The sequence below is a fragment of the Elephas maximus genome, chromosome 3 (assembly GCF_024166365.1).
Source record: "Elephas maximus indicus isolate mEleMax1 chromosome 3, mEleMax1 primary haplotype, whole genome shotgun sequence".
Classification (NCBI taxonomy): Eukaryota; Metazoa; Chordata; class Mammalia; order Proboscidea; family Elephantidae; genus Elephas; species Elephas maximus.
In genome coordinates, this window is record NC_064821.1 from 85,784,093 (window position 1) to 85,811,262 (window position 27,170).

General features: G+C 55.2%; 1 protein-coding gene across 5 annotated transcripts in view; it reads left to right on the forward strand.

Annotated features, from left to right (window-relative positions):
• PTPRF (protein tyrosine phosphatase receptor type F) overlaps positions 1 to 27,170 on the forward strand; it is a 94,741-nt gene that overhangs the window by 38,251 nt on the left and 29,320 nt on the right. For all 5 annotated transcript variants that reach the window (XM_049879037.1, XM_049879034.1, XM_049879036.1 and 2 more), the window contains exons 6-11: positions 2,005 to 2,193; positions 11,250 to 11,360; positions 21,043 to 21,312; positions 23,422 to 24,003; positions 24,253 to 24,389; positions 24,874 to 25,018. In XM_049879037.1, coding sequence (XP_049734994.1) covers positions 2,005 to 2,193; positions 11,250 to 11,360; positions 21,043 to 21,312; positions 23,422 to 24,003; positions 24,253 to 24,389; positions 24,874 to 25,018 — 1,434 coding nt within the window. The remainder of the gene's footprint in view (positions 1 to 2,004; positions 2,194 to 11,249; positions 11,361 to 21,042; positions 21,313 to 23,421; positions 24,004 to 24,252; positions 24,390 to 24,873; positions 25,019 to 27,170) is intronic.

Below are 27,170 nucleotides of genomic sequence, written 5' to 3' on the forward strand. Positions count from 1 at the left end.
AGGGAGGGCAGTCTTCCTGTGAAAGTAAGTAGCAGTGGGGCCAAAGGAAACTATTCCTCTGCTCGTTATATCCCCAAATCAGCTTCATTTCCATCCTCCTTTTTCTTGCCACTGTTTAATATTTTCCTTTTAAAAATCAGAGCTAAAAGTCAGGGTGCTGTGGGATCATATTTACAGCCAAGGAGACTCTGGGTTTACATCCAGAATGTATAGGGCTGCAGCTGGGGAAAAGTGCCGCCAGCTACTGGGAGAGGATGGGGAGGCAAGGCCAGGCTGGAAGTCCTACTGCTCCCTGGCCCTGAAACCCCCCCACCATGGGGCCACAGTCCCTTTGTCATGCCCCATGGCTGCTGGAGCCTTGGCTGATCTCCCCTTGGGGTCTGGCAGCAAACAGAGGGACATCTTGCCCTTGCCTGTTGAGGCTCCTCTAGCTTCTTCATTTACCTTCCCTCTAGCCAGTCCCCCTGGGTCTCTGAGAGTCTCCAGAGAGGGCTGACTCTCTGCAAGCCTTTCCTTTTTTCCCTTCCGAGGATGCCAAGTGCCTTTTCCCTGACATAGGAACCTGACCTCAGCAAATGTTCCCACACACCCATCTTGTGTTGGGCATGCAGGAGTGAAGTGTGGAGTGGTGCTAGCCTCCTGACCTCCCCCAGCGTGGAGTCCAGCTCCCTCTCCAAGAGATTGACCAAGGACAAAACGTTCTCTTTTCCCCCATTGGGTGTGCCTAGCATTCCGTTTGTGGTTTGCTCTTGGTGGGGAGGTGGCCACCTGGGAGTGGGGTGTAGGGGAGGACCTCTCAGTAGCCCAGAATGGGAAAGGGTGGCCCTGGACCCTAATCTCCTACCTGTCTACCCCAGTGGCTCAGCCCTTACTAGTTATAGTAATAACATCAGCTAATACTTTTTAATACTTACTGAGTGCAGGATTCTGTGTCAGACTCTCTCCAATGCGTTTTACGTGCATTATCAGATGTAGTCTTCACAACAGCTGGCTTTGCAAAGTAGGTACTCGAACCCTTTTGTACAGATAAAAATGGAGACACAAAGAGGGTAAGTGATTCTCTCAGGTCACATAGCTAGTTAGTGGTGGAGATGGGTATCCTTATCCCATTTTGGTCTGCAGTGGGCTGGAGCCTGTCCTCCCAGCCGCTCAACCTCATGCTTCCAGGAGCTGGGGAGTAGGCAGCATGGCCTCCCCACCCTCTCAGGCTGGTGTGGAATCAAGGTGCAGTGGCAGGGGGCTGTGCCACTAATGTCTCCTGCTGTTGCTCTCATGGAAGTAAATCCTCCATGAGCCCCAAGCTAGGAGAAGGCAACCGTGGAGGAGTTCTGGCTCCCTGCATCAATTTCTGGTGTTTTCTGAGAACTTCTTTATCTGCTAGCCTCCACATGTGGCACCAGCCAGGACTGAGCGAGTCAAGGTCAGTGCTGCGGTAGAGAACAGGTCAGGGTCAGAACCAGGGGTTGGGGGGTGATCATTGGCAGGGCAGGGGGTGCCCAGGGTCAGGGCCAGATCCTGGGCTGTGACTTGGGCTCTGTTATGAGGTAAAGCTAAAGGCTAGATGCAGGGGTAGAGGGAACACTGTGTGTGCGAACAAGGGGGTGAGGACCAGAAAACATTAGGCTTTGTGGCTGAGTTGTGGCTGTTGATGCCATGTGAGCTGTGGGATCCCTGCACCCCAGCATCCCTGCAGCACTTTCTGCTGTGGCCAGCAGAGTACTGATCCTCTTCCTCCTCAGAGCCCAGTGATAAGTGCTGACACCTTCAGTCTGAGGCATTGCTTCACAGACCTGGAAACTCCCTGGGCCCCCTGCAGCCCCAGGCCCTGCAAAAGGGCAGGCCTGGGCACTGGGATGCAGGACTTTGGTTCGCCACATCTGCACAAGCTTCATGCTTAGAAGTCAGGATGAGGGAGGGAAGAGTCATGAGGGTCCCAGCCAGCCTGGGAATCCTAACAGGCAGTCAGGGCCAGCCCTAACACACTTGTCTGTTCTTTGTCTGCAGGGGAGCAGCTGCCCCAAGGGTTCCCCTCCATTGACATGGGGCCTCAGCTGAAGGTGGTGGAGAAGGCACGCACGGCCACCATGCTGTGCGCAGCAGGCGGGAACCCAGACCCTGAGATCTCTTGGTTCAAGGACTTCCTCCCGGTGGACCCTGCCACTAGCAACGGCCGCATCAAGCAGCTGCGTTCAGGTGAGGAGAGGGTGGGGGTCAGGGGCCGCAGAGATGTCAGGAAAGTTGTCTGGCCAGAACTCAGCACAGCCTTCTCTCTTAGGCTTGGGTGCCCGGGAGCCGTGGGCAGCCTCAGCCTGGGCTGAGCCCTCAGGGTTGAGCAGAAGGCAGCCAGTGGGGTGGGCTGGATCTTGCTGTAGGCCTCCTGGTTCAGAGAAGAGAGCGTGGCAGCGAGGGCTGATCATTGACTGTGCCTTTAACCTCCTCCCCAGATTGTCAGGCTCCAGCCTTTGGGCCAGTCCTGCTCCTTGCAGCACCTGTGGTATGCCCAGCATGGCCTTAGGTTCTGCGGACGTGTGCTGTGGATGTTCATCCTCCACCTTGCCCTGAGAGGGGGCCTGGGTGGTGTCTTCGCTTCTGCAGACAGCAGGGCTTAGCCAGGAAAAGAGGCCAAAGATGCCTGATTTGTCACTCTTCAAGAGGCTGGACCTCGGGGGCCTGGAGCCAGGGGTACTCACTGCCAAGCAGGGTGACTGCGACCCCATCCCTTGGCCACCAGACCCACCTGTCTCCTCTGGATGTCTCAGTCGAGCCAGCTCGGAGTCCCGGGAGCAAGACTGCCGTCATGACCAGGCGGGAGGTGTCGCCCCATTGATCGATTTGCCTGCGAGGCTCCCGCCAGGATAATTGATTCAGTTTTTGTGAGAACAGAGCAGGCGGGAAAGGAGGCTCGGAATCAGCTAGGCTGCACTCTGTGTCTGCATGGGCTGGACCAGCAGATCTTGTTCCAGAAGCCTCCTGCCAGCCGTGGAATGGTGGGCCTCAGGCAGGATGGCCAGCGCTGGCCCGAGCCCTTGCTGTCATCAGCTGTGATGTCAGCACTGCGAGGGAGGAGGGAGGAGATGACTCAGCCCCTGTAGTCTCCAGAGATGCCCCCGCCACTCCCTGGGGTGCCAGCCCCTCCCCACCAACTCCTGCTGGGCAGACACCTCCAGGGTACCCAGGGGGAGGAGGGAAAGATGAGCCGCCCAGCAGGGGCAGGATTCTGGCCCCAGCCATAGTCGCCTGAGACAGCCCACTAAGTGTTAGCTCATTTAATTTAATTAAAACTCAACAAGATGGAGGCAGCTGTAGCACAGTTAATTAAAACAGCCATAATCAAGGCAGGAAACGGTCCGGCAGCATTCACAGCCACTGCCCAGCCCCACACAGCAGCCAGCGTGGTTCAGCTCCTCTGCATTTTCTTGCAGGTCTCTCAGGCAGCTCCTCAAGCAGGTAGGCAGTCCTCCCTGCAGGCCTGGACTCCTCCCCAGAATGCCGTTGACCATCAGTGGCAGCAGTTCTGGGAAGGCGTATCACCACGTGTGTTCGTTCATCAAGTATTTATGTAGTGCTTGCTCTGAGCCAGGCCCTATGCCACCCGTTCACTGCCCTATAGGCCACTTCCTGCCCATTGCTCCTCTGATGCTACTTAGGCCTTATCCTCCTTGACCGCTTGGCAGCATTCAGCATTCCTCCCTCCTTGACTACTGCCTCCCCTTTTCCTGGGCTTCCAGGGCTGGCCCTCTCCTAACTGCCCTTCTGCTTCTCTGATTGCCTCTTCTCTGTCTTCCTCTGTGGGTTCCTTCAGTCGGAGAGCCAGTGAACCCTAACCTGCCTCCACTGATACTCTTTACTCCACTCTCCACTCACTTTCCTGGGTGAGCTCACCCACTCCTGTAGCTTCTCTTATCTCCACGCCAGCAACTCCCAATTCTGTCTCCAGCCCAAACATATTGCCTAAGCTCTAGACCCAAAGATCTGTGTCTGGACGCCCCCTTAGCCATGATGAGGGGGTAGATGATCTCCTTGACAAACACCTGTGCCCTTCTCTTGCTGACCCTCTCTCACTGAATGGCAGCACTGTCCCTCAGTTTCCCCAGCATAAAACCTGGGAGACACCCTGACCCTTCTCCATTAAGGAACCAAATCCTCTTGATTATTACCCACATCTTTCACATTGGTCCACCTGTCTCCTTCCACTGCCTTGGCCGTATCCCAAGTCCCCAAACCCTAACTGCAGTCTCTCCCCTGAATCCATTCTCCAGCAGCTGTTGGAGTCACCTGCTGTATCTCAGTGGGGTCTCGTTGCCCACACAATCAAGTACATACTCCTAAGCAAGGCAGCCAGAATCCTTCTTGATCTTCCCCTGCTCATGTCTCTGGCTTTCTCTCATTGGGTCCAAGCTGTACCACTTCCTAGGCTCTGTAGCCTCGGCTAAGTTATTTAAGTTAGCTGAGCTTCAGTTTTCTCATCTATAAAAAGGAGCTAATAGTGAGAATTAAATAAGACAATGGCAGTAAAAGCTGTAGTTTAATGCCTGTAGTAGGCTGAGCTATTCTTATCTCCCCCCACCACCTCTCCCCTGCTCTGGCCACACTGACCTCAGCCTTACCCACCATCTGGCCCTCCACTCACATTCTGCTGAGTCTGACTCCCCTCTGTGCAGTCTCCCCGCAGGGCCCAGCACAAGCCCAGCTATAGGGACAGGTGTCTCTGAGCCCTTGTTGAATGAATGATTCTGTGAACGTGACCATTCCAAGCTTTGGACCTTGTCCCTGCAGACAAATCCGCTCCTGCTTTTTGCATGCAAAGAAGACCTACCTCCTTGTTTGACCTTTCCTGCCATGGAAGCTGTAATCTAAGGGTCCTGGGCCCAGGGTCCAGCTCCTGGGATGGTACCACATGGCACCTGAGGGGCCTTAGTTATCCCACCTCTTCAGTAACAGATAGGACTCTGCCCCTTCACTGCCTGCCTGTGGCCACTGACCCTTGTTCCCATCCCATGACCGTTGAGAAGGGGACTGGGGCTATTCTGTGCACATTTTACAGGGACATCCTTCATGGAGTAGAATCAGGCCCCGGGCACTTGGCTGTAAATACAGAGACTCTCCGTTTCCACATCACCGACAGTTTACAAAGTGCTTTCCCGCCTTTTGTTGCAGTTGCTTCTCCTGCAACCCTGTAAAGTATGACAGGCTGTGATTATCATGCCCACTTTGCAGCTGAGTTAAGAGAGTCACCTGGGGTCGCTTCTCTGAGGCCACCCAGAGGCTTCTAGCATCACACGTGAAAACTGGGGGCCTGAGAAGCAGCTGGACCCCACTAAGGCCCTGCAGTTCCACAGTCCTGTCCTCGCCAGACCTCAGGCCCTTGCCAGCCAGTACCCAGAACCCCTCAGGCATTCTGTGACCTGAGCCACAGCACATCTAACCAGGGCTTGGCCCCCGGAGCAGGCGCCAGGGAGGAGGGCAGCTGGCAGCATGCGTGGCCCAAATGTGAGGTCTCCTCAACAGACACTTCCTCACTGAAAGTGACATGCTGCCACCACAAATGCCTCTTGGAGAATTTGAACACAAGTCCCAGGGCGGAACCAAGAGGAATGGGGACAGACTTGAAGAAAGTGGAAATTAAGTCACAAGGAGGAGGCAGCGTCCCGGGGCAGTGAGCACAGGCTGACCTCCAAGGAGGGCTCGGAGCCCCCGCTGTGTCCTGAGGGGAGGTGTTGGCCTGAACAGGACCCTGAGGAGACTGCCTGTGCTCCTGTGGTCCCCTCATCACAGTGGCTGAACATGCAGCCCCTGAGCAAGTAAGCCACTTGCCTCATACCACAGAGGACATCCTAACTCACTGGGGTGCATGTGCTCACTCAGCAGCCTCCTTCCACATCCCCCAAAACACCGGAGCTAAGACAGAGGGTCTTTAAGAAGAGATCCCAGTGTCTGGCTACAACAGGAAGCCACTGCCCCCAGAGGGCGGGACCCAGAGATTCTCCAGGAGCTGGCCTGAGGGCCGGAGCGCTGCCCTTACCCCACCCTACTCTGCTCCTCTTTAGCCCTGAGCATGCTGGTGTCTCTCAGGGACCTGAGCACAGCCTCAAGGCCCCTTCAGTCCCCCACACCCATCTTATAAAACAGAAAAGGAAAATTAGTCTCAGTTCGGTGGGAAAATTACTATTGCAAAAGGTCCAGAGACTTGTCGTGCAGCAGGTTAGGTTTTGGAGGAGCTGAGGCCAGGAGCCAGCGTCCCGACCCTGGACAGTTTACACTGTCACCCCTTCCCCAGGCCCTGGCCTAGGCCCCAGGAGTAGATGAATGCTACTCACCGTTTTTGGTCTCAGAGCCTCGAATCGTAGACACTAGAGGACCTCCAAGTGCTTTTGTTTGTATGGGTTATAGATCTATCAGTATTTACCTTATGAGATATCAAGACTGAGAATGTTTTAAATACTTGTTAATTCATTTTAAAATAACTTTTAAACCCTTTACATGTCAATGTGAATAACATTTTTTAATGAAAAATAATCATATTTTCTAAAACAAAACAGTTAGAAGAGCAGTATTATTTTCCACGTTTGCAAATCTCTAATTTCGGACTTAATGGAAGACAACTGGATTCTCTCGTATTTGCTTCTGCATTCAGGCTTTCGCGATATTACATGTCACATAGCCTCTGGAAAACTCTACTGTACACTCAGAGAATGACAGCCAAAAAGGCAAATAATGTCTGAGTATTATTATGAAAATAGTTTTGACATTGTAAACCCCCTGAAAGGGCCTTTGGGACTCCCGAGGGCCCCTGGACCACGCTTTGAGCATCCCAGTGATGATTCTTCCCAGGTAATCTCCTTGCAACCCCTTATACACACACACCAGGCCCAACAGCTACCCCTCACCTTCTCCCCATCCTCTGCTTCTGCACGGCAGCCTTGTTCAGTGGGAAAGCTGTGCACCTTAGAGCCAGGCAGACGTGGTCAAATCCTGCCTTGTCACTTAACGAGCTGTGTGACGTTGGGCTTTGGGCAAGTCACTTAATGTTTCTCAGCCTCTGTTTCCTCATTTGTATGTAGGCATGGACAGGTCCCCACAGGCAGGTGTTGTCAGGTTCCATAAGATAGTGATCAGTGTTTGTGTCTTCACAGAGTTCCCACCCCCCCCCCAGGTGGGCAAAAAGGGACAGGTAGATAAAGCTGGACCTGGGCCCCCAGGCTTCTCCCCCTCTGGATGAGGCAGGGTTGAATAGGGGGCCCTGAGGGTAGCCTCAGGGGAGGCACCTGTGGGGAACGGGGCCTGTTCAGACTTCCTAACAGCTCTGGACCGGGGATTTGGACGGTGAGGGTCCAGCCCTCTTGGCTGCTGGTTTCTGGGATTACAAGGCACTGAACCAGCAAGAGGTGGGCTCTGACCTCTGGCTCTCCACAGTCGGGGTGCGGAGGAGCTTGATAGTCAGACATTTTCTAGCAGAGCCTAGTGGGCTTCGCAGGGAGTCTGCCACTGGGTTGTGAGTTGACCATGAGTCCTGCCAGGGTTGGTCTGTTGTGGAAGACCTGGTCTGGTGGGAGCCTTTGACAAGGCCTCCTTTTAACCCTTCTGTCTGCTTAAATACCCTGCTTTGTTTCGAACTCTTACCCAGCTGTGGAATTTGGGCAGCCCTGCAGGATGGTGTGGCTACCTCATCTTCCTCCCCGCCCCGCCATTGGCCCCAGCCACGGGGCCCTGCCAGAGCCTCGCCTCACTTTCCTGATTCCTGTCACCCCCAGCCCTGCTGGTTCCCCTTCACTTTCTCCCTCCTCAGAGCAGTGCCAGTGACCTGGGGAACACAGCTTCACCCACACACAGCCTGGTGCATGCTCACACATCACTTGCTTAGGACCTGAGCCAGGCCTCAGTTTCTCCGTGTATTTAAGGCCATTTCTCGTGTTTTATTTTATCTGATTTGGCTTTGTGTGGCTTTCCTTCCTTTTGTACTAATGCTTTTCTCTGATCTTATTTGCATTCAAATTACCTCGCCAGGTGGTTCACCAATCAGAGGTAAGAATGCTGTCCGTGCATCTCGCCACGCCACTGCCTTCACCACCACTCCATCCAGTCCAGTCCGTCACCTCCCCCATCCCCATCCTGACCTCTCCAGCCTCCTCATCTCCAGCTCCGGCCCCACCCAACACCACCGGCCACCACACACATCCACTCAGTCATTCCCTCCTGTGGACTCATCCATTGCAAGTCTGACTTGTGGAGATACTCAGCTGAGCCCTACCTTTGGGATGGCAAGCCCTACTGCCCAGGCCTTTAGGCCAACCCCTCGGCGGGGAACTTAATGGCTCCAACATGAAACCAAGCCTGGGTCCCCAAGGCTGGCCATAGGTGGAGAGTCTACCTCTGAGGTGGGTGAACATGATCGAGCCATGTCTTTCCTCTTGAGGGCCTCCTTTTTCTTGGGAATCTCAGTATTACTTGCCTTTCCTTTAATATCCTGGTCCTCTAGTAGACTCAGAGGGCAGCGCTGTTTCAGTGGTAGAATCTTCACCTTCCATGCAGGAGACCTGGGTTCAGTTCCTGGCTAACACACCTCAAGCACAGCCACTGCCACTCATCTGTCAGTGGAGGCTTGAGTGTTTTTATGATGCTGAACAGGTTTCGTCGGTGCTTCCAGGCTAAGATGGACTAGAAAGAAAGGCCTGGTGATCTAAGTCTGAAAATCAACCAGTGAAAACCCTATGGATCACAACAGTCCAATCCCATTGTGTGTGGGGTCACCATGAGTCGGGGGCCGACTCAGCTGACAGCAGAAACAACACAGTAGAATCGGGATCATCCCTTAAATCCCTGCAGCCCATTAGAGAGTCGAGGAATGTTCAGCTAAGACTTCAGTGTAGATGCTGGGTTGACAACAGGGGTATAAACAGGGCCATGAATAACTAGATCGCCCGGCCTGTAAGCTTGGAGTTCCTGCCAGGCTGTGTCTGCCCCCAGCTGCTCTAGGGGGCCCTGCAACCTAAAGCTTAAAAGATCGCTCTGGACTCATAAAGATCTGAGTTCAAGTTTGACTTAATACCTGTGTGACTTTCAAAAAAAATCTGTTCATCTCTCTGAAGTGTTTCCTTCTCTTTAAATTGGCGCTGGGGCACCCACCTCATAGGGCTGGGAGAATTAGGGAAAGCCTGAAGACCTGTACAATATCTGGCGCAGAGCAGACACCGCGTAAATTGGTTGCTTTATTCACATCATTTTCTCCCCACCTTTCTCAGAGTCCTTGGGCAGATCTAGGCTTTCAGAGGTCAGGGTCAGGGCAGTCTTGGGACAGAAATTGGGGCTGGGAGGTCTAGGTGCCTCCCTGGGTGTGTCTTGCCCATCACCCCCTATGGACAGTCTCCCTTCTCCTTTTGGCCCTCGGGATCCCCCACCCACCTGCTTAGCCTATTCTCTTTGTTACCCTTGCTGCTGGGTCTTGGTTTTGGTTCCAGGTTTGGGGGTTTCTGTATGCAAATAGGCACAGGGTCTGCACTGGGTCCCCCAACCTGTCCTAGGCTTTCAGCACCAGGGAGCATCCTCCTCCCACAGGCAGGGTCCCACCCTGTGGCACAAGCTACCAGGTCTCCCCTCACCTCCCAGCTACACTGGCCTTAGTGCTGACCCCACCAGCCAGGGGCCTGACCCTTCCCCATTTTGTATGAACATTTTCTGTAACAGCGTCCATCCATCCCATAAACATGTCCTGTTGTTTGCCCATCAGGGCTGTTCTCTCAGGAGATGGGTGTTTGGCATGTGCAGTGGGATCTGATTCCCTCAACAGTCTCAGTGGGGAAGGCTGAGGCCAGGACCTGGGTGGCAGGCCCAGGACCACAGAGGCAGCCAGTCTCTCATCCTCTGCCTTGGAGCCCGAGCCTGGAATTCCCTTCTCTCCCACTGCGAGGTCCCAGCCCTTGGTGTTCATAGCCCCTTCTGCTGCCCTGTGTCCGGATGGTAGACAAGGGATGTCAGGTGGGGCAGAGGCTGAAACTCAGACCCCTAGTGGGCCCCCGCTGGGCCTGCGCCTTGTGAGCATGGCTCGGAACTCTCCCTGTCCAGTCCATTCTGGTGGGATCCTTCAGGTTCTGTCTGTGTCCTATGTGGGTGTAACATCAGTCAGTCTGTGCCCTGGGCGGGGCGGGGGCTGCTAGGGTCACTGGGCCGTTCTGTGCAGAAGTTAGTTTTCTGTCAGACTATGTCCTGTGGGGTTATTAACTGTCAGTTGGACTGTCCTGTGTGGGTGTAATTGTCTGTCGAGTTGTTCCAGGGATAGGAGCGTTGCTTGTGCCTGGGGGTGTTACTGTCAGAGACAGCTTTGCCCAGTGTGCTCTTGCAAGCAGTTTATTCAAGTGTTTATTGTGGGGGTGGGGAGTAGCCAAGTCTTAACAGCTCTGCTCACCCCCTACACACACCTCCCTAGGCTCCCACACCTGGACTTGCCAACAATGGCTCTGTGCCCATTTCTTCTACTCTTTGTGGGGGTCCTCTTCAGCTGCCCGCCGCCACCCCAGTCCTGGCTCCTGTCTGTCGGTCTGCGGCCAGAGCAGCCCTACAGGGCGCTGGCCCGAGTGCGAGCTCCAGCCTGCATTAGCCTCCTGAATTATGCAGGAGCCGTGGTGGGTCGAAGCACTTTAGCAGGGCCAGGCAGAGGAGAGGAGCCGGAATGGGTGGGGCCTGGTGGAGTAGGGGTAGGGGTGGAGTGGAAGGGAGGATGGGTGCTGTGAGCAGAGGCTGCTGGGCCCCAGGGCAAGCCCTTTCCTTCATGTGGAATCCGGGTGGGCGGCTAATTCTCAGGCTCTGGCCTGATGAAGACGTTGTATGCTTGTCAACCGCAGGCCAGCAGATCTACAGGCCACTCCCACGCCTGGCTGCACGGTGCCTGGCCAGCTGATGGAGCACTGATGGGGGTGTTCGTTGGCAAACAGGCTCCAGTGCTGGCTGGAGTGTGGTGGATGCTCACTGGGGTTGCGGGTGGGGTACAGCCCCTGGCGGAGCAAAGGCAAGCCCAACTGGACTGAGGGGGCAGGGAGATTGGGCTCCAGAGCTCAACCCTTGGTTCCAGCCAGAGGGCCGCTGGGCTCATCAGGTAGAGCTTCTCGGCAGCAGCGCTGGAGCTGAGGTGTGGCTTGGATGTGCTGCAACATCTGGTCAACCAAAGCCACAGATGCTGCCAGGACACACCCCCCACCAATGTCCCAGGACGCACAAAACATAGGCCATTCCTGACCTCTGCCTCTGTGTCCCCACAGGTGCCTTACAAATTGAGAGCAGTGAGGAGTCGGACCAAGGCAAGTACGAGTGTGTGGCGACCAACTCTGCAGGCACACGCTACTCGGCCCCCGCGAACCTGTATGTGCGAGGTAAGGACTTGGGCAGTGCCCGGCCTCTGCCACCATGGATCTGAGCTGCACCTTCTGGGCATGCTGCCTGGAGGCCTTGGTGCGGACATGCGGGAGGCCACCATGGGTCCAGTCTCTCTTTTTTCCCTCCTCTTTCTGCAGCAGCGATAACAGCGGCAACAGCTCCCACTGGACAGGCTCTTAGCATCCGCCACTACTTTGCCTTCCTTCCCTGCAGGCCCCTTGGGAAGCAGTCACTCTTGGGAACATTTGCATCTCTTGTAGGTCCTGCCATGTGGGCCCACAGCCCCATGAGAGTCTGGAGCCTTCTGAGCAGACTTATACAGTGAATTTGTGTGTGTTCGTGCACACATGTGTGTACAGACACACATGCTTGTGTGTAAACGTGCACTGCCGGCCTAGACTTCTTAAACTCTGTCCTGCCTTCCCCAGGAGTGTGGCCTCTAGGATTGCTCTGGCTCTGGGCTTTGGTTCAGGCCTCAGGAATGGACCTGGTGAGGCGAGCCTGTCTTCAGGCCAGGCCTGCCTGGGGCCTTCCTGGAGGCTTCAAATGTGCTCTGTCACCAGCCAGGACCCTTGTGTAAGGGGGTTGGGCTGAGGCAGCTGTGATCCCCTGCAGTGTACATTGCTTTGGGTGAGCACCTACTATGTTCTAGGTACCTACAAGTCCAGGTACCCAGCAGAGAGAGCCTGGAGACTGTTTTGGGAGGTCCTGTCTCTGCTGTGCTCATAGCCCAAGGGCATCTGAAGTTGGTCTCCTTGCTCTTTCCCAAGAACACACCGGGTCTGGTGTACATGAGGCCCAGGAGATGCCCTGAGAGGCGCAGAGGGCTCAGCCCCCTGCCCCCATCACCTAGGTCTCCTGCACAGATGGCGTCATTAAAAGTTAAACCGTCTGCACTCAGGGGATGGGTAAAGGAAAGTGGATGTGGCTTCCTTGTAGCTATGATTTCATCATGCTAAGTGCTTGGTGCAGCCTTTGTAAGGGGTGTTGTCTGCCTGTCTGCCCAGGGCTAAGCACAGGGCGGGGGTCTGCGGGGTAGTAGTGGTCTATTCCACACTTCAGAGCTGTGTGATCAGACTTAGTCCATCAGACAAGGCAGAGAGTTAGGCAGTCAGTTACCATACGTTTATTGAGGGGCTACTCTGTCAGTTGCAGAGAGGCCTTAAGAGTCTTCCAGCTCATTTGGTGACCAGTCCAGCTGCAGGGAGCTGTTTGTGATAGGCAAGTTGTGCTTCAGAGACAGTGGACAATGCTTCACTGGAGTTGGGGGCATGGCCTAGCCACCCCCACCATCCCCAATGCCATTTGGTCTTCTCATTGAGGCTTAGCTGAGCTGACCAGAGCCTGTCTTAAGGAACAGCACTGGAGCAGGACCACCAGGAGCCTGAGAGCCACCCAAATGACCAAGATAAATGGAGTTGTCAATAGCGCTGTTTTCATCCCCACCCTGTTCCAGGCAGACTTCTGGTGGGGTCGCCAGGGAATGATGGGTCCCTTTGAGGGGAGCAGCTGGAGTGACCCTTCTCACAAAGGCCTCTCTCCCCTCACCCAGACCATTCAAACGCTGTGTTCTCTCAACTGAACCCTCCTTCCAACAGGCTGAGACTGCTGGAGTAAGGAAGCCTGTTGCTCTGCATGGCTGTGCTGGAGAGAGGACAGGCCAGTTACATGAGCACAGTGGTGTGGGCATGATTCCTGGAGAAGAGCTGAGAAGGTGATGCTGAGGCTGGAGAAGGCCCAGGCCCAAGTTGGATGGACCCCTGTATTGTCGTCTTGGCTGGACAGCTTTCTTCAAAGTTACCGTCAGACTAGCCTTAGCCTGGGAATGGGGGAGCAGTGGGACTCCAGAGATGAGCTGAGCCAGCTGCTATAGCCAGAGGCCTGACCAGGGCTATCTTTCCTCCAGCCCCGGCGAGCACCCCTGTTTATGGGCCCCCACTGTCCACACACATGGGTGTGCTCAGGCAGGACTCAACTGGCTCCTGCCGTGGTCCACCCCCAACTCCACCAGGTCTTCCTAAACCACTTTTCGAGCTCCATTCCCACAAGCCATTTTGGCAGGGAATGTGGGGGTTCTTTCTGTTCCAGTCCCACTTACCAGGGACTCTAAAACAGGCTGTTCCAGCCTGGCTTCTGTTGATAAACAAATGTGTACGCGCACCTACACACACACGCGCACACACAGACGCACACACACATACTCCTGCAGACCCTGATGTTTACAGACTAGCCCCAAGCCTCCATCTCCAGGCCCTGTTTGAACCTAGGCCTGCCCCAATTTACTGAGAGCAACCTGCCATTTGGCCCCAGGACAGGCCGTACTGACAGGACTTTTGGACACCAGAAAAGCTCTGCTACCTGGAACCCTTGCCTCTGGTGTCCCCACCCTCCTCTTAGACCTGGCAAAACCCCTGTCTTCTGCCCCCATCAGACTGAGGGCCTGTCCGCCCCAGCTCTGACTGGACCTTTGAAGCCCGGGCTCCTCTGGGGCAGCCTCTGCCGTACTGGCTACTGGCTCTGTATCACGAACCTACTGTGGACCAAGAGCCCATGGAGATACCCAGGTGCCAGGCCCACCTGCGGGCCTGGGCCCCACTCATCCCCCAGCAGCTTCAAGGCTTCGTTTCTGCAGGCCCCTGTTACCCTCCAACTCTGACTCTGCGTGGCGGAGACTGCTGGACTCCAGCTCTGTCAGGGCCTGGGCCCCAGCATCCAGATTGGGATGGACTCTAGGCCAGGGTTTCTCAACCTCAGCACTAGGACAACTTGGACCGGATAGGTCTTTGTTGTGGGGAGTGTCCTGTGCATTTTAGGGTGTTTAGCAGCGTCCCTAACCTACTAAATGCCAGTGATGCCTCCAGTTGTGACAACCAAAAGTGTCCGCAGACATTGTCCCATGTCCCTGTGAGAACACTGCTCTAAACCGACAGATTCCCACAGCATTGATCTTCATCTCTGACTCTCCTCCCTCTGTGTCCGTTGGCCTGATGCCTGTTTCCTCTTCAGACTCAGCTTCAGTGCCTACCCCACACTTCTCCCCTGTCCCCCAAACTCTCAGGGCTTCTGCTCCCTCTCTGAGGCCCTGTGATTGTTGCATTTCATGGAACAAGGTATAAAGCCCCAGCCTGCAGGCACAAGGGAGGCCCATGTAGTCAGTCGTCACTGCTGTTGTCATGATAGCGTTATCCAGGGGATGGATCATCCAGTTACTTCTAACTTTGCTCACTGTTGCCCTCAGCTCCACCCACAGTCTAGCAGGCCCAGGCATGCTGGGTGGACCGGCCTCTTTCTCCGTCACCATCTGACTTTCCCCAAGTGACTCATTCTCTCCTTCCATCCACAGCGTCTCTCTCCTCCAGCTCTCAGGGTGCACAGCTGCCAGGGGCCAGGGCAGTGCCCCACCGTTCACAGAGCGTGGCCTACCTGCACCAGGGCCACCAGCCTTCCCCCTTCTCTGCAGGGACCTGGCTGCTGGGCTACAGCGGTCTCTTAAATGAGAGTGATGTCTCTCTAGCCTTCCCCCCACAGGTCCCAGGCATATCCTCATGGTGTGGTGTTGTGCAACCTGGGGCGTCTTCGAGGTGGCGGGGTTCTAGTGGCTCATGTGGCATGGTGGGTTTGTGGGCTGGGTGGGTCCTGACCCCAGAGCCCAGTTCCCTGGGCCTGCCCGAGCTGTGGGGTGCATATGAGGCATGGGGCCTGCCTTGCCCCACTTCTGCCCCTCCCTGTCCCACTCTTGGTGTCCTTGGCACCTGCTAGCGGGACCCACTGTCCACCATGTCCTCCATGAGTCCTGAGTCTTTCGTGAGTGGCGTGGTCCGTGCGCACTTGTGTGCACATGTGCGTGGGGGCACAGGAGTCCTGTCTTGTTTCCGTGCTGTGTGGGCAGATGAAGGTTGGCCTGTTTTTACTCTCTCTGTGTTTCTCCTTGTCTTTTTTTATTCCCTCCTCATCCTCATCGCACTCTGCCATCAACCCAAACTCTCATCTCTCAGATCAGCGAGAAGGTTGGTCCTTTTCACTTCTTATCCATCTACAGCCCGCCCATCGATGGGATGCTCCTGTCAGCAGGGACCAGCAGGCTCAGGCAGCTCCCTCAGGCTCGCTCCAGCCATGCCTGCCCGCCAGCCAGGCTCCATCGTCCACTGGCAGGGCAGCAGGCGGGCAGGACCAGGAGTGGGTGGGCAGGCCCTCGCCCTGCATGTTTCTGCTGCTTGAGTCCCTGATGCACCACATGTCTGCATGTCCCTGTAGGGGCTCCCTTACTGGGGCAGGTGGGTGGGTGGGCATGGTGCATGGCACGAAACGGTACCCCACCTGTGTGCCCAGGCCAGGCCGGCTGTCTGTTCCAGGTGGAACTCAGGAGTGGTTGTAGTCAGAGTGGGATGGAAGAGCTGTAATGCCTTATGTTTACCTGTGGGGCCTTGCTCTGCCCTCTCCTTGCCTAAAATGCACGTTTGTCCCAAGCTCAGCTGAAACCAATGGGAAGATGAAGGGTAAAGGCTAGATGGCAGTCCCTGCAGATCCTGCAGCATAGGACGAAAGTCCTGCAGTGTTCATCTGGTCTTTGAGGCCCCAGGGGTCCGCCAAGGCTAGATGGGGCAGTCAGCCCTGGTCTGTCTTAGGGAAGCTTGGCATTCGTGGCCCAGTTGGGTGGGGTCATCATGGCTCATGGAGGAGGTTTCCTACCGTGTTTTTTCCTGTCCAGCCAGATCCAAATTAAGCATCTTCCCCCCACCCCAGCCCCTCCGCCTGAACCCCCCATATCTGTCTGAGGATGGCATTTATTTGGCCAGCTGGCCAGCTAACATTTCCTCAGCCCTGTGCTGGTTGCTGGGCCTTCAAACCCAGGGAGCTCACATCTAGGGTGATAGATGGTCAACTGGGACTTAGCGAGGCTTGTGCTCTAGGGAAGAAACACAGAGGCTGTGGGAGCTGGAAAGGGGCCCAGGTTAGGAAGGCTTTGACTCCCCTCAAGCCAATTGCAGAGTCTTCCCATATGGGGCTCAATTCTCAGCCCACCCTTGGGGCCAACCCCTACCCTCAGTGCTGTGTCCACGAGCCAGGTCTTGCTGTCATTCTTGTGTCATGTGGTCTGTGTGGTCAGAGGAGGCTCACTGTCCACTGAGCAAAAGCATGGAACAGGCCAAGCCCCAGGGAGCTGGCCTGGCCCCCTGTGCATCATTGTCACTGGCTTGAGTTTTCCTCTGAGAGGGAGCAGAGCCCGTTGAGAGGAGAGCTGCGGCCGCAGCTCAGATATCAGCCCTGAGCATCCTTCTATATGCACTCCGGAGCTCTGGGACATTTCAGTTTCATCATTTCGCTGACCCGGCGGATCTGTTGGGGGTTCAGAAAACAGCCGTCAGCAGAGACTGAGCCCAGCCCGCAGCCACCTCCCCCATGCTCCTTCCACTACCCTCCTGGTCCCTTGTCCCTTCTTCCCCACTGTGGTCCCACCAAAAATAAGCACATATACAAATATTTAATGGGAAGGCAGAAATGAGTTTCTAAATATTCTGGGGGGATTTGCCAGGCTGGTAATTTGTTTGGCGCTGATAATTACATCTTACATTTTTCCAGCTTTACTTAAAACTGTGTGCCGGGTGCGCCGGCATTTAATTACTGCTCTGCGGCAGCCACAGGGTTATTTATTAAAGAGTTATTTTATCTTGATACAGTGGATCCTGCCCCTTCTCCCCTCCTTAATGTTGTGTTATTTTCATCAGAGAAATTTCTGCGAGTGAATGCAGATTGCGGGGCTGCCTCCCCCTGCGATTAAGCTGTCACTCTGCTGAATGCCGATGCCTCTGGGCGCCACGCCGCCCCTTTATAGGTGGTTGTCAGCGTAAATAATTAGACTTAAAAGTTGCAGCTGAAATATAATCCAGAAATGGCAGGGCCCTGTTTTGGAAATTGTCTATAAAATGTCAGCACTAAGGATGCACGGGAAATGGTAATAGATCGGCATTGTTGGAGCCCAAGATTAGACCCTAAGTGCACCCTTCCCAGTTCCAGTTTTTCCTTCCCCGCCGCTCCTTCTGTCAATAGGCAGAGTCCAGGGCGAGTCCCGCTCCTTTTGGAGGCTCTGTGTCTGTGACTGTGGGAGTACGGCAAGGCTGCTGCAGGGGTGGCTGGGTGGGCAGTCAAGGCGCCAGGGCCTCAGTGGTGCTTGAGACACCAGGAGGTTGTCTCTCACCTCCCCCACTCCCACCTGAAGGGCATAGACATATGATAACCCCCTCACACTGCGGGGAAGATGTGGTCTGAGATGCAGGAAACCCTGCTTGGCTCCAGGACTCCTTGCGAATGGAGAAAGCTCAGTGTCCTTGTGAATGAGTGAAGGGTACGGTGCCCGGTAGCCTCAAGTGGAGGGGTGGCCTCGTGCGAGAGATGCCCTTTGGGTCACATCTGACCTCCCAAACTCTGAAGGAGTAAGTTTTCTGAATGACATCCATTTTTTTATGCTGGCTGAAGTTTGAGGCTTTTGGAAATGGTGACCCAGTGACCTCCAGGGCTGATCTGTAAGGACTGCATCTTGGCATGAAGATCCTGTCCTCCAGGAACTATTTGGGAGTAAAGTCTAGTCAAGTTCTGGGCTGTTTAGGTTAAGGTCAAGGTCCAAGGTTTACTGGCCAAAGACCCACTTCCTTCTGCTGGGGCTCTTAGTTCTGGCTTCCAGGTACCCAGTCAGGTCCACAGATTCCACCACCTACCAGAGTCAAACTTGTAGCCATGACTTCCCCCCGGTCAAGCCTCTCGAAGTACCATCCTTGTGCCAACTGGAGCAGCCTCCTCTCCTGCCAGCCTTGGCTAAACTAGAAGCTTCTCCCGGAGCTGTCAGCCAGGGCTCTCAAAAGGAAAGGTTTTCCATCCCACAGATGTACTCCTTCCACAAATATGAACGTGGGCATGTCATTTAAAGATCAGTATGGAGTCAGTTACCTTATCTGTAATTGGGAGATAGCACCTACAGCCACAAATCCCTTGGCACATAGTAGGTGCTCAAGAGTGGTTTCCTTTCCTCAAACCCATTTTGATGCTCACAAATGAGGAGTGGAGGCAGCCCCTGGCTCAGATGGCAGGAAGAACTTGGTCAGTTAAGGCTGCCCCCCTCGGCCTCTCTTTTCGAGCCAGGGCTGTGCCAGACACTCCTTTTAGGACAGGCCTGGGCCTGATCTGCAAACAGACCTACCTGCCTGTGCTTCTCCTCCCATCACTTCCCCTAGGACCCAGCCCCGGAGCCCAGGGAACACCCACACCACCAAGCTGGGTGACATTTCTGTCTGTGCCCCCCCCCCCGCCCACAGCCTCTTCCTTGTGCCATTTTGGAGGGGAGCGCTCAAAGGGGACTCTTTGTCGTAGCTTCCTTTTGCCAGCCATGCCCCCAGGGCCCGCCTGGTCTCTGCCACACTGAACCCTCTGCCTGTAATGTGCTGTCATCATTGGTGTAGACTCCCAGCATTAGGACAGACACAGAAGCCCAACTTATACCAGCTTCAGGCAAACAAGGAAACTCTTGTTTTACAAAACTAAAAAATGTAGAAGTGGGCTTGGCGTCGGGCAGGGCTGGGTGCAGATGTTTAAACAGCCTGGTTGGGCACCTGTCTGTCTCTGTCCTCTAGCTCTGCCCTCCCCAGCACTGATTTCTACGTTCTCAAGCAAGTTCTCCTGCATGTTGGTAAAGGGGGTCCCCAGCCGCTCCAAGCTTACATTTCCCAACTTAGCTACCTGAGTAGAGGAAGTTTCTTTTCTAATAGTTTTTGCAAAAGTCTCAAGGTTGTTTCCTGTTAGCCAGATCTGGGTCACATGCCTCACAGACCAAGAATGGGGGGAGAGGTGGTTCCCCTCAAGAAAATGGGGGTGCTGGTTCTAGGAGAAGGCAAAACACTAAATGTCCATGAGACACCCTGCCACCCCTGGTAAGCCTGGGGACACAGGAAGTAGACCCAGCCCATGACACTGGTCATACCCGGCACACTAAGGGGACTGCCAACACTTTGGTTCTGTCTGGGGGACTTGGAGTGAGGCAGGGCCTAGGTAGGTGGGGTCTTAGAGGCTGGGCTGAGCAGCTTGGACTTTTTGCTAAGGCATTGGGAACAAAGCAAGAGTTTTAAATGGGAGCGACGTGGTCAGATTTGTGCCGACTTTGTGGAGGGCCAGTTAACAGGAATGGGGGGCATGGAGGATGACAAGGCAGGAAGACCAGTGAAGAACCCACTGCAGTGATCCAGGGAAAGGTGATGATGGCTTGGACTTTGGTGGTGGCAGCTGCCCATGGGGTTTAGAGCAAAATGAATGGGCTTGGAAGATACTTTAGGCAGTGACATCGACAGGATCAGGTGACTTCCCAGATGTCTGGTCTCCAGGCCTCAGCCTTGTCACCTGTGCATTGAGGTCAGAGATTGGACCAGGTGGTCTCTGCAGTTGCTTCCAGCTCTGATTCTGTGATGTGGGGGTGTGCAAACAACAGAGTCTGATGTTGACAGTGGAGGTGCTCCTGACATGGGGTCATGGGTCCTTTGCATGCTCAGGCTCCCCAGTAACGGTCCTGGGTGAGCAGTGCTCCCAGTAGTGTCCCCTGGTCACTAAGCCACGCTGCCTGCCTTCTCTGACCCTGTCTGTAAGGGTGCCCTTGTGGGTATAACCCTGGCCTCTGCCCACCAGCTGCATGCCCCGTCTGCATGCCCCGTCTGCATGCCCGTGACTAGGTCTCGCCTGCCCTCCGTCCCTCTGCATGCTCCAAATGTCTGTGCCAAGCTTGCAGCTTTGAAGAGGTAGCTCCAGGCCGCACCCCTGGACTGAAAAGCCAGAACAGCTTCTGACCAGGGGAGCCCAAGGCCGGAGGTCATGGCCAGGCACAGCCACCTTTCCCCTTGAGACCCCTGTGCATTGGTGCGGAGAGCTGTCTGCTCAGCACCCTCATCATGTTACTGCCATCGTCATGCCCATCCTGCCCGCGGACCATGTCCCTGGCCCATCCTGTCCCATTGCCCCCATCCAGCCACTCTCCTCAGGGTCAGCCGCCTCCTCTTGGGTTCCCAGGCTGAGCCTTGAGCATGGCTGAGGCCCAGGCAGGTGGTCATGCCACTTCCCCTCCTCTCTTCCCCTCAGGCCATGGGCTAGAGGGGGAGGCGGTGACCTTAGAGGAAGGGGCCATGCCATGCCTAGAGTGACCCTCTGCCCTGCCGCAGCCATGCTCTGAGGACCCTTCACCGTAGGGTGCCTGGGTTTCTCTCACTGGTGCCCCTGCTAATCCATCTGAAGACCCATGGGAAAGGGGATAGGGGCAGGTAAAGGTGGGCACTGGAACGCAACCTGGGTTGTGGCCCTGATCAGACCCGGAGTGTAGACATGAGGCCTGGACCTTGCACAGAGTACCTGGGTAACCCTGGGCACACAGGACCTTTCTGGGCCTCTGTTTCCTGGACTGTCGAGTGGGAGCTTGGTTGTGAGATCTCTCATAAAGTAAGACACTGTGTTCCAGACAGTCCTTGAGTACAGGGCTACTTCTGGCCCAGAAGTGGGGTGGGGGAGGGTAAACCGGGACCCTGGGACTCCACTCCTCCTATCTCTGAGCTCTGACAAGAGGGGCTCCTGGATGAGGGGCCTCCGCCCTTCCACCCCACCTCCCCGCGTGTCCTGCCTGGCCTGTGAGTGCCTCTCTCCCTCCTCCCGCAGTGCGCCGCGTGGCTCCTCGTTTCTCCATCCCTCCCAGCAGCCAGGAGGTGATGCCAGGTGGCAGCGTGAACCTGACATGTGTCGCCGTGGGTGCACCCATGCCCTACGTGAAGTGGATGATGGGTGCCGAGGAGCTCACCAAGGAGGATGAGATGCCTGTTGGCCGAAACGTGCTGGAGCTCAGCAACGTCATACGCTCTGCCAACTACACCTGTGTGGCCATCTCCTCACTGGGCATGATCGAAGCCATGGCCCAGGTCACAGTGAAAGGTCAGTGCTTGTGGCAGACCAACAGAGCTCCTGTGTGGACCGGCAAGGCTGAGGAGTCAGCACTCTCTCCTTGGTGCTGTAGCTTTGGGGCCCCTCTGGCCCTTAGTAGTGAGGGAGGGGTTTCAGTTATTAATAGCTTTAGTAAGAATACCACAAAACTGGTAATTGTTGACTCATGGTAACCCTGTGTGTGTTAGGGTAGAACTGTGCTCCATAACCTTGTGGGTTTGTAATGGCTGGGTTTTCCAAAGCAGATTGCCAGACATTTCTTCTGAGGCACCTTTGGGTGGACTCGAACCCCCAACCTTTCAGCAACCTTTCAGTTAGCAGCTGAGTGCATTACTGTAACTGTTTGCGTCACCAAGAATAGCTAAAATGCATTGAGTTCCTAGGTGGCAGATGTTATGCACAGCTCGTTTTGTTAGTCTTCATGTAACATATGGGGTTGCCATGTAACGCTGGTACAGAGGTGCTCTTATTATCCTCATTTTACAAATGAGGAAACTGAGGCATAGAGAGGCTACGTCACTTGCCCGGGATCACACAGAAGTAAATGATGGAGCAGGGATTTGAACCCAGAGTGATCTGATTCCCAGCTCACCCCCCAACCACTATGCAGTACCAGACCCTTTGGGTTTAATGGCCTCTCAGCAAGAAGGATGTGGTAAAATAGTAACCAAGAGGGGAAATGGGTTCTCTCTGACTCATCGTTATGGGAAAGCCTGGAGCCCTGGGGACAGGCACGCGTGTGTAATAGAGCCCTCTCTGGTCCCCCTACCTCCAACTCTGCCTCGTTCTGACCCACCGGCATTCTGCAACTCATGTGATCCTTTAAAAATGTGACCCAGAATCATGTCGCTCCTTTTCTTAACACCTTTCAGTGGCTCCCCGTTGTCTGTAGAAGAAAGAGCAGGCAGCCAGCTGCCTGCTCCACATAGGCAACATGGCCTCTTCCTCCGTGTGTACCAGCCACACTGACTCTAATGGTCTGGGTTTTGTCTTAGTTCTCACCTGCCCTGCCCATTGCGCGAGCCATCTCACCCCCCAGTTCTCAGCTCTGTGGGACCTGCCCTGATCACCCCATCAAGGGAGATGCCAGAGTTTTTCCGCATCTCAGCCCCTGCTTCCTTCTGCCCTTGCATATGGTTATTATGGGCTTGTTTAATCAATCTCTCTCCTCCTGAAATAAAAACTCCTTGAGAGCAGGGACCCACACTGTATAACATTGTGTCTCCGGACCCCTAGCATGGTGTCTGGCACCCAGGTGTTGTTAGTTGCCATCAAGTCGATTCTTATTTATGGCCACCCCATGTGTGCGGAAGAGTAGAACTGCTCCATGAGGTTTTCAAGGCTGTGTGACCTTCTGGAAGCAGATTGCCAGGCCCACCTTCTGATATGCCTCTGGGTGGGTTCAAACTGCCAACCTTTCTGCTAGTAGCCGAGGGCTTTAACAGTTTGCACCAACCAGGGACTTCCTGGAACCCAGTAGGCACTTAGTAATCACTTGTGGAATGGCTGACTGGTTGTGGACCTGGACTTCTCCACCTTCCCTTTGAGCCAAGATTCAGGGTCTGTGGGGCCAGCAGCACCATCACTTCTTTTAAAAGCTAGGCCATGTAGAAATTGCTGAATGGGTGTGTGTTATGTTGTGTATATTTTCATCAAAATAAAAAAAACCAGGCCAGTCCCTTAAATTTCTTCATCTGCCCCTTCCCCCTCAACACCCCATTACACAAACTTGCCAACAAGTGAGCACACATGGGCTTTGCAGGCAGCTGCCAACCACCCAGCCCTGTGTGCTTTCCATCTGCATGGGACCCTGGGCACGTCACGTCAGCCCAGTTCTGTTCAGTGAGCCCCTGCTTTTCACATAGGCTGATGTGAGGACCTAGTGGAGTCCCAGAAGTGGCATGAGTAGAGACTAGGTGACCTACCAGGTGCCCTCAGAGGTCACTGCATGCTTTTCAGGCCGTCTTCAAGGTGGGCTATTGGTGCCCACCACACTCGGTGGCCACACTGCCTTGGTCAACCAGTGAACCACACCAAGGGTGGGGTTGGTTCTTGGGGTCATGACCCCAGGCAGCCCTGAGCCTTCTCTTTCACCCCCAGCTCTGCCTAAGCCTCCGATTGACCTTGTGGTGACAGAGACAACTGCCACCAGTGTCACCCTGACCTGGGACTCTGGGAACTCGGAGCCTGTGTCCTACTACGGCATCCAGTATCGTGCAGCGGGCACGGAGGGCCCCTTCCAGGAGGTGGACGGTGTGGCCACCACTCGCTACAGCATTGGCGGCCTTAGCCCTTTCTCGGAATATGCCTTCCACGTGCTGGCGGTGAACAGCATCGGGCGAGGACCGCCCAGTGAGGCCGTGCGAGCCCGCACGGGTGAGCAGGCGCCCTCCAGCCCACCACGCCGTGTGCAGGCACGCATGCTGAGCGCCAGCACCATGCTGGTACAATGGGAGCCACCCGAGGAGCCCAATGGCCTGGTGCGGGGATACCGCGTCTACTATACCCCGGACTCCCGCCGCCCACTGAGCGCCTGGCACAAGCACAACACAGACGCAGGGCTCCTCACCACGGTGGGCAGCCTGCTGCCTGGCATCACCTACAGCCTGCGTGTGCTTGCCTTTACCGCCGTGGGTGACGGCCCACCCAGCCCCACTATCCAAGTCAAGACACAGCAGGGAGGTGAGTGCAGATGAGCGTGAGTGTGGCTGCACAGCCAGGGACGGAGCCAGGGCTGTCCTCCTGCCCCAGCCTTTGAGGTTTGGGGCCCTGGGAAGATGAGGGCCCTGAGTCAGTAGGTACATTGTCACTGGGATGCAGGGCAAGGGTGTGTGGGTAAGGATCTGCCTTCCCCTGCTCCTTTTCCCCGGTGCCCCCTGTACTTGAGGGGGATTGGTGAGACTGATGATGCCTACGGTGGGGGTGTTGCAGTACCTGCCCAGCCCGCGGACTTCCAGGCTGAGGCGGAGTCGGACACCAGGATCCAGCTCTCGTGGCTGCTGCCCCCCCAGGAGCGGATCATCAAATACGAGCTGGTGTACTGGGCAGCAGAGAATGAAGACCAGCAGGTGAGTGCCAAGGCAGGGAGAAAGGAGGGGAAGGACAGATCCTCTTGATCCCTGAGGGTCTGTGATGGACTCACCCAGGCAGGCAAAGTCCCTAGTGCTTCTCCTTGGGGCTTTGTGGCTCATGAGTGCCATGCGGCTCATGAGTGTCATGTGGCTTGGGTGGCCTGTGTGTTTTTATAGTCTTTGTCACACTGTGCTGGTGACAGAGTTCTTAGGGTCTATCCTTGGGTCTCATAGGCTCTTTGGCTTAACGACACCAGGAGAACCCTAAAGTTTGTCTTTGGGCCCATACAGCCCATGTGGTCCCCATGGCCCATGTGGTCCCCATGGTAACCATGTGGTGCGGTCAGAGCCCTGAAGCCAGTCCTGGGACCACGGTGGGTCCAGAGGGTCCAGAGGGGTCAGGGTACAATCCATGTTGGGGAATGACCTCTAGGTGACTTTTGAAGTCAGAGTAGTCATTGAGTGCTCTCTGCTCTTCCAGCACAAGGTGACCTTCGACCCCACCTCCTCCTACACTCTAGAGGACCTGAAGCCTGACACACTATACCGCTTCCAACTGGCTGCTCGCTCGGATATGGGGGTGGGTGTCTTCACCCCCACCATTGAGGCCCGCACTGCACAGTCCAGTAAGTGTCTCCTGAAGCCACTGCCTATTTCAGCTGAGATGGGGCCCGCGCATGTGCGCGCACAAAACACACACACACACACACCCTTTCCCCACTTGACCAGATGGGTGGTCAGGTCTGCTGAGCCCTAGACTGGACTCTGGTCTGGGCCCTAGGTCTGGACCCTGAGAGAGGGACAGGTGACAGGTAAGTGCCCTCCAGTCTGTCCAGGCGGCTGCTGCCCTCACTCCTCCCTACTCTCTACCTGGCCTCCTGCCCCTCCCTCCCACCCATAGCCCCCACACCTGTTCAGGTAAGTTATGTGTCTGTGACTCACTCCCCTTCCTCCATCTCCCTCTGGCTGGGCCGGGCCATCCTCAGCAGTGGGACCACATCACTCCCCATGTCCCAGACCTGCTTTGGCAGCTGTCTTCCCTCCCCATCACCCGTGTTCCCTACTTCATACCCCCACCATGAGAATTATGAGTAACCATACTGAGCAGAGTACACACGGGCCTGAGTCTGAGAATGTGTGCTCATAGGCCTGTGTGTGGCCATGATACCACACATGTGACTGTCTGCGAAGCTGTTTGGGTGACAACTCTATGGAGTGTGTTACTGTCTTCCCGCCTACGTGAGACCCTGGTGCTGTGACTGTGTGTGTGGACTGCCTGTGCAGCCAGTTATCGCCATATCTGACCACCTGCCTGGCAGCAGCACCTGTATGCATGAGACAGTGAGTCTGGTGACCACAGGTGATGATGTCTGTAAGACTGTCCCCAGAACAGTGACATGCTTAATGTGTCTGCAAGTGACTCTGTGACCTGACCACACAACGGTGTCAGGGTCTCTATAGCTGTCCAGATGAGTGGCTGTGAGTGTGTGGGTGTCACTCTGCGACTGTGGGTGAGACTGAGATTACAGGTGGTATCTGGGTGACCTGCTGGTGACCACACAACCACAGTGGGCCACTGTCCGCAAGGCCTGTGTGATAAGGTGGGTGTGGCTGTGGCTGTAGCTGTGTGTGACAGTGTGTGATCACATGACTGAGGCAATGCATACGTGTCATGACCATAAACACGGCAATGTCTGAAGTTCTCTGTACGACACTGGACTGCATGTGAATATGCTATGACATCACAAGACTGTGCACCCATGTTCATTCTACAAGTACTCACTGCACTCTTGCTGGGCACCAGCCCCTTGCACAGTGTAGGGTCGGCAGCATGAACAGACGATACGGCTGCTGCCCACGGGGATCCTACAGTCTAGTGGGAGAGACAGACCTTAAATGTGCAATTACCCAAATGAGCTTTTAATCACACGCATGTAAAGTGCTAGGAAGGCAGTCCCTAGGTGGTGCAATTGATTAAGCTATCTAACTTGACTGTTAGCCAAGAGATTGGCAGTTTGAACCCATCCAGAAGTACCTCAGAAGAAAGGCCTAGGGATCTGTTTCTGAAAGGTCACAGCCTTGAAAACCCTATGGAGCACAGCTCTACTCTGACATACGTGGGGTCACCATGAGTTGGAGTCGACAGCAACACGTTTGGTTTTTAAAGAGCTGTGACAGAGACTGGTAGGTTGGTGAGACAAACAGGGGACTTCATCTGACCTGAGGGGTCAAGAAGGGCTTCCTGGGGAATGCGATGCTTACACCGAGGTCTGAAGGAAGAGTGGCGCTAGCTGGGCAAACAAACGGGAGTGGGGAGCACAGAACCTTCACATGGGGGCTCAGCGTGGCCAGAGCAGCCACCAGAGCTGTGTCAGTCAGGGCCTTCCGGGCAGAGGCCAGGCAGAAGGGATGTCTCCAGCTGCTCAGTAGACAATGTGTGGAGCAGCCTGAGAGGAAGCTGGGAGACCAGTTAGGAGGCCTTACATCAGTCTGTGCAGAAGATGGTGCTCAGATGAGCATGGTGGTAGTGGGTTTGAGAGCTGTTTCAGACGTTAGCTGGACAGGACTTGATGATGGCTCAGATATGGGGGCAGAAGGAAAGGGACACACCAGAATGAATCCCGTGTTTTTGTGTGTAGATCTGGGAGGAGAGTGGTGCCCTTCCCAGTGTAGAAAATGGGACAGAAGCAGGTGTGAAGGACACACATGGGTTTGAACACATAAGTTCAAGATCCCATCCACATGATGTTGCCTGGGACACTGCTGAGTACCAGGGCC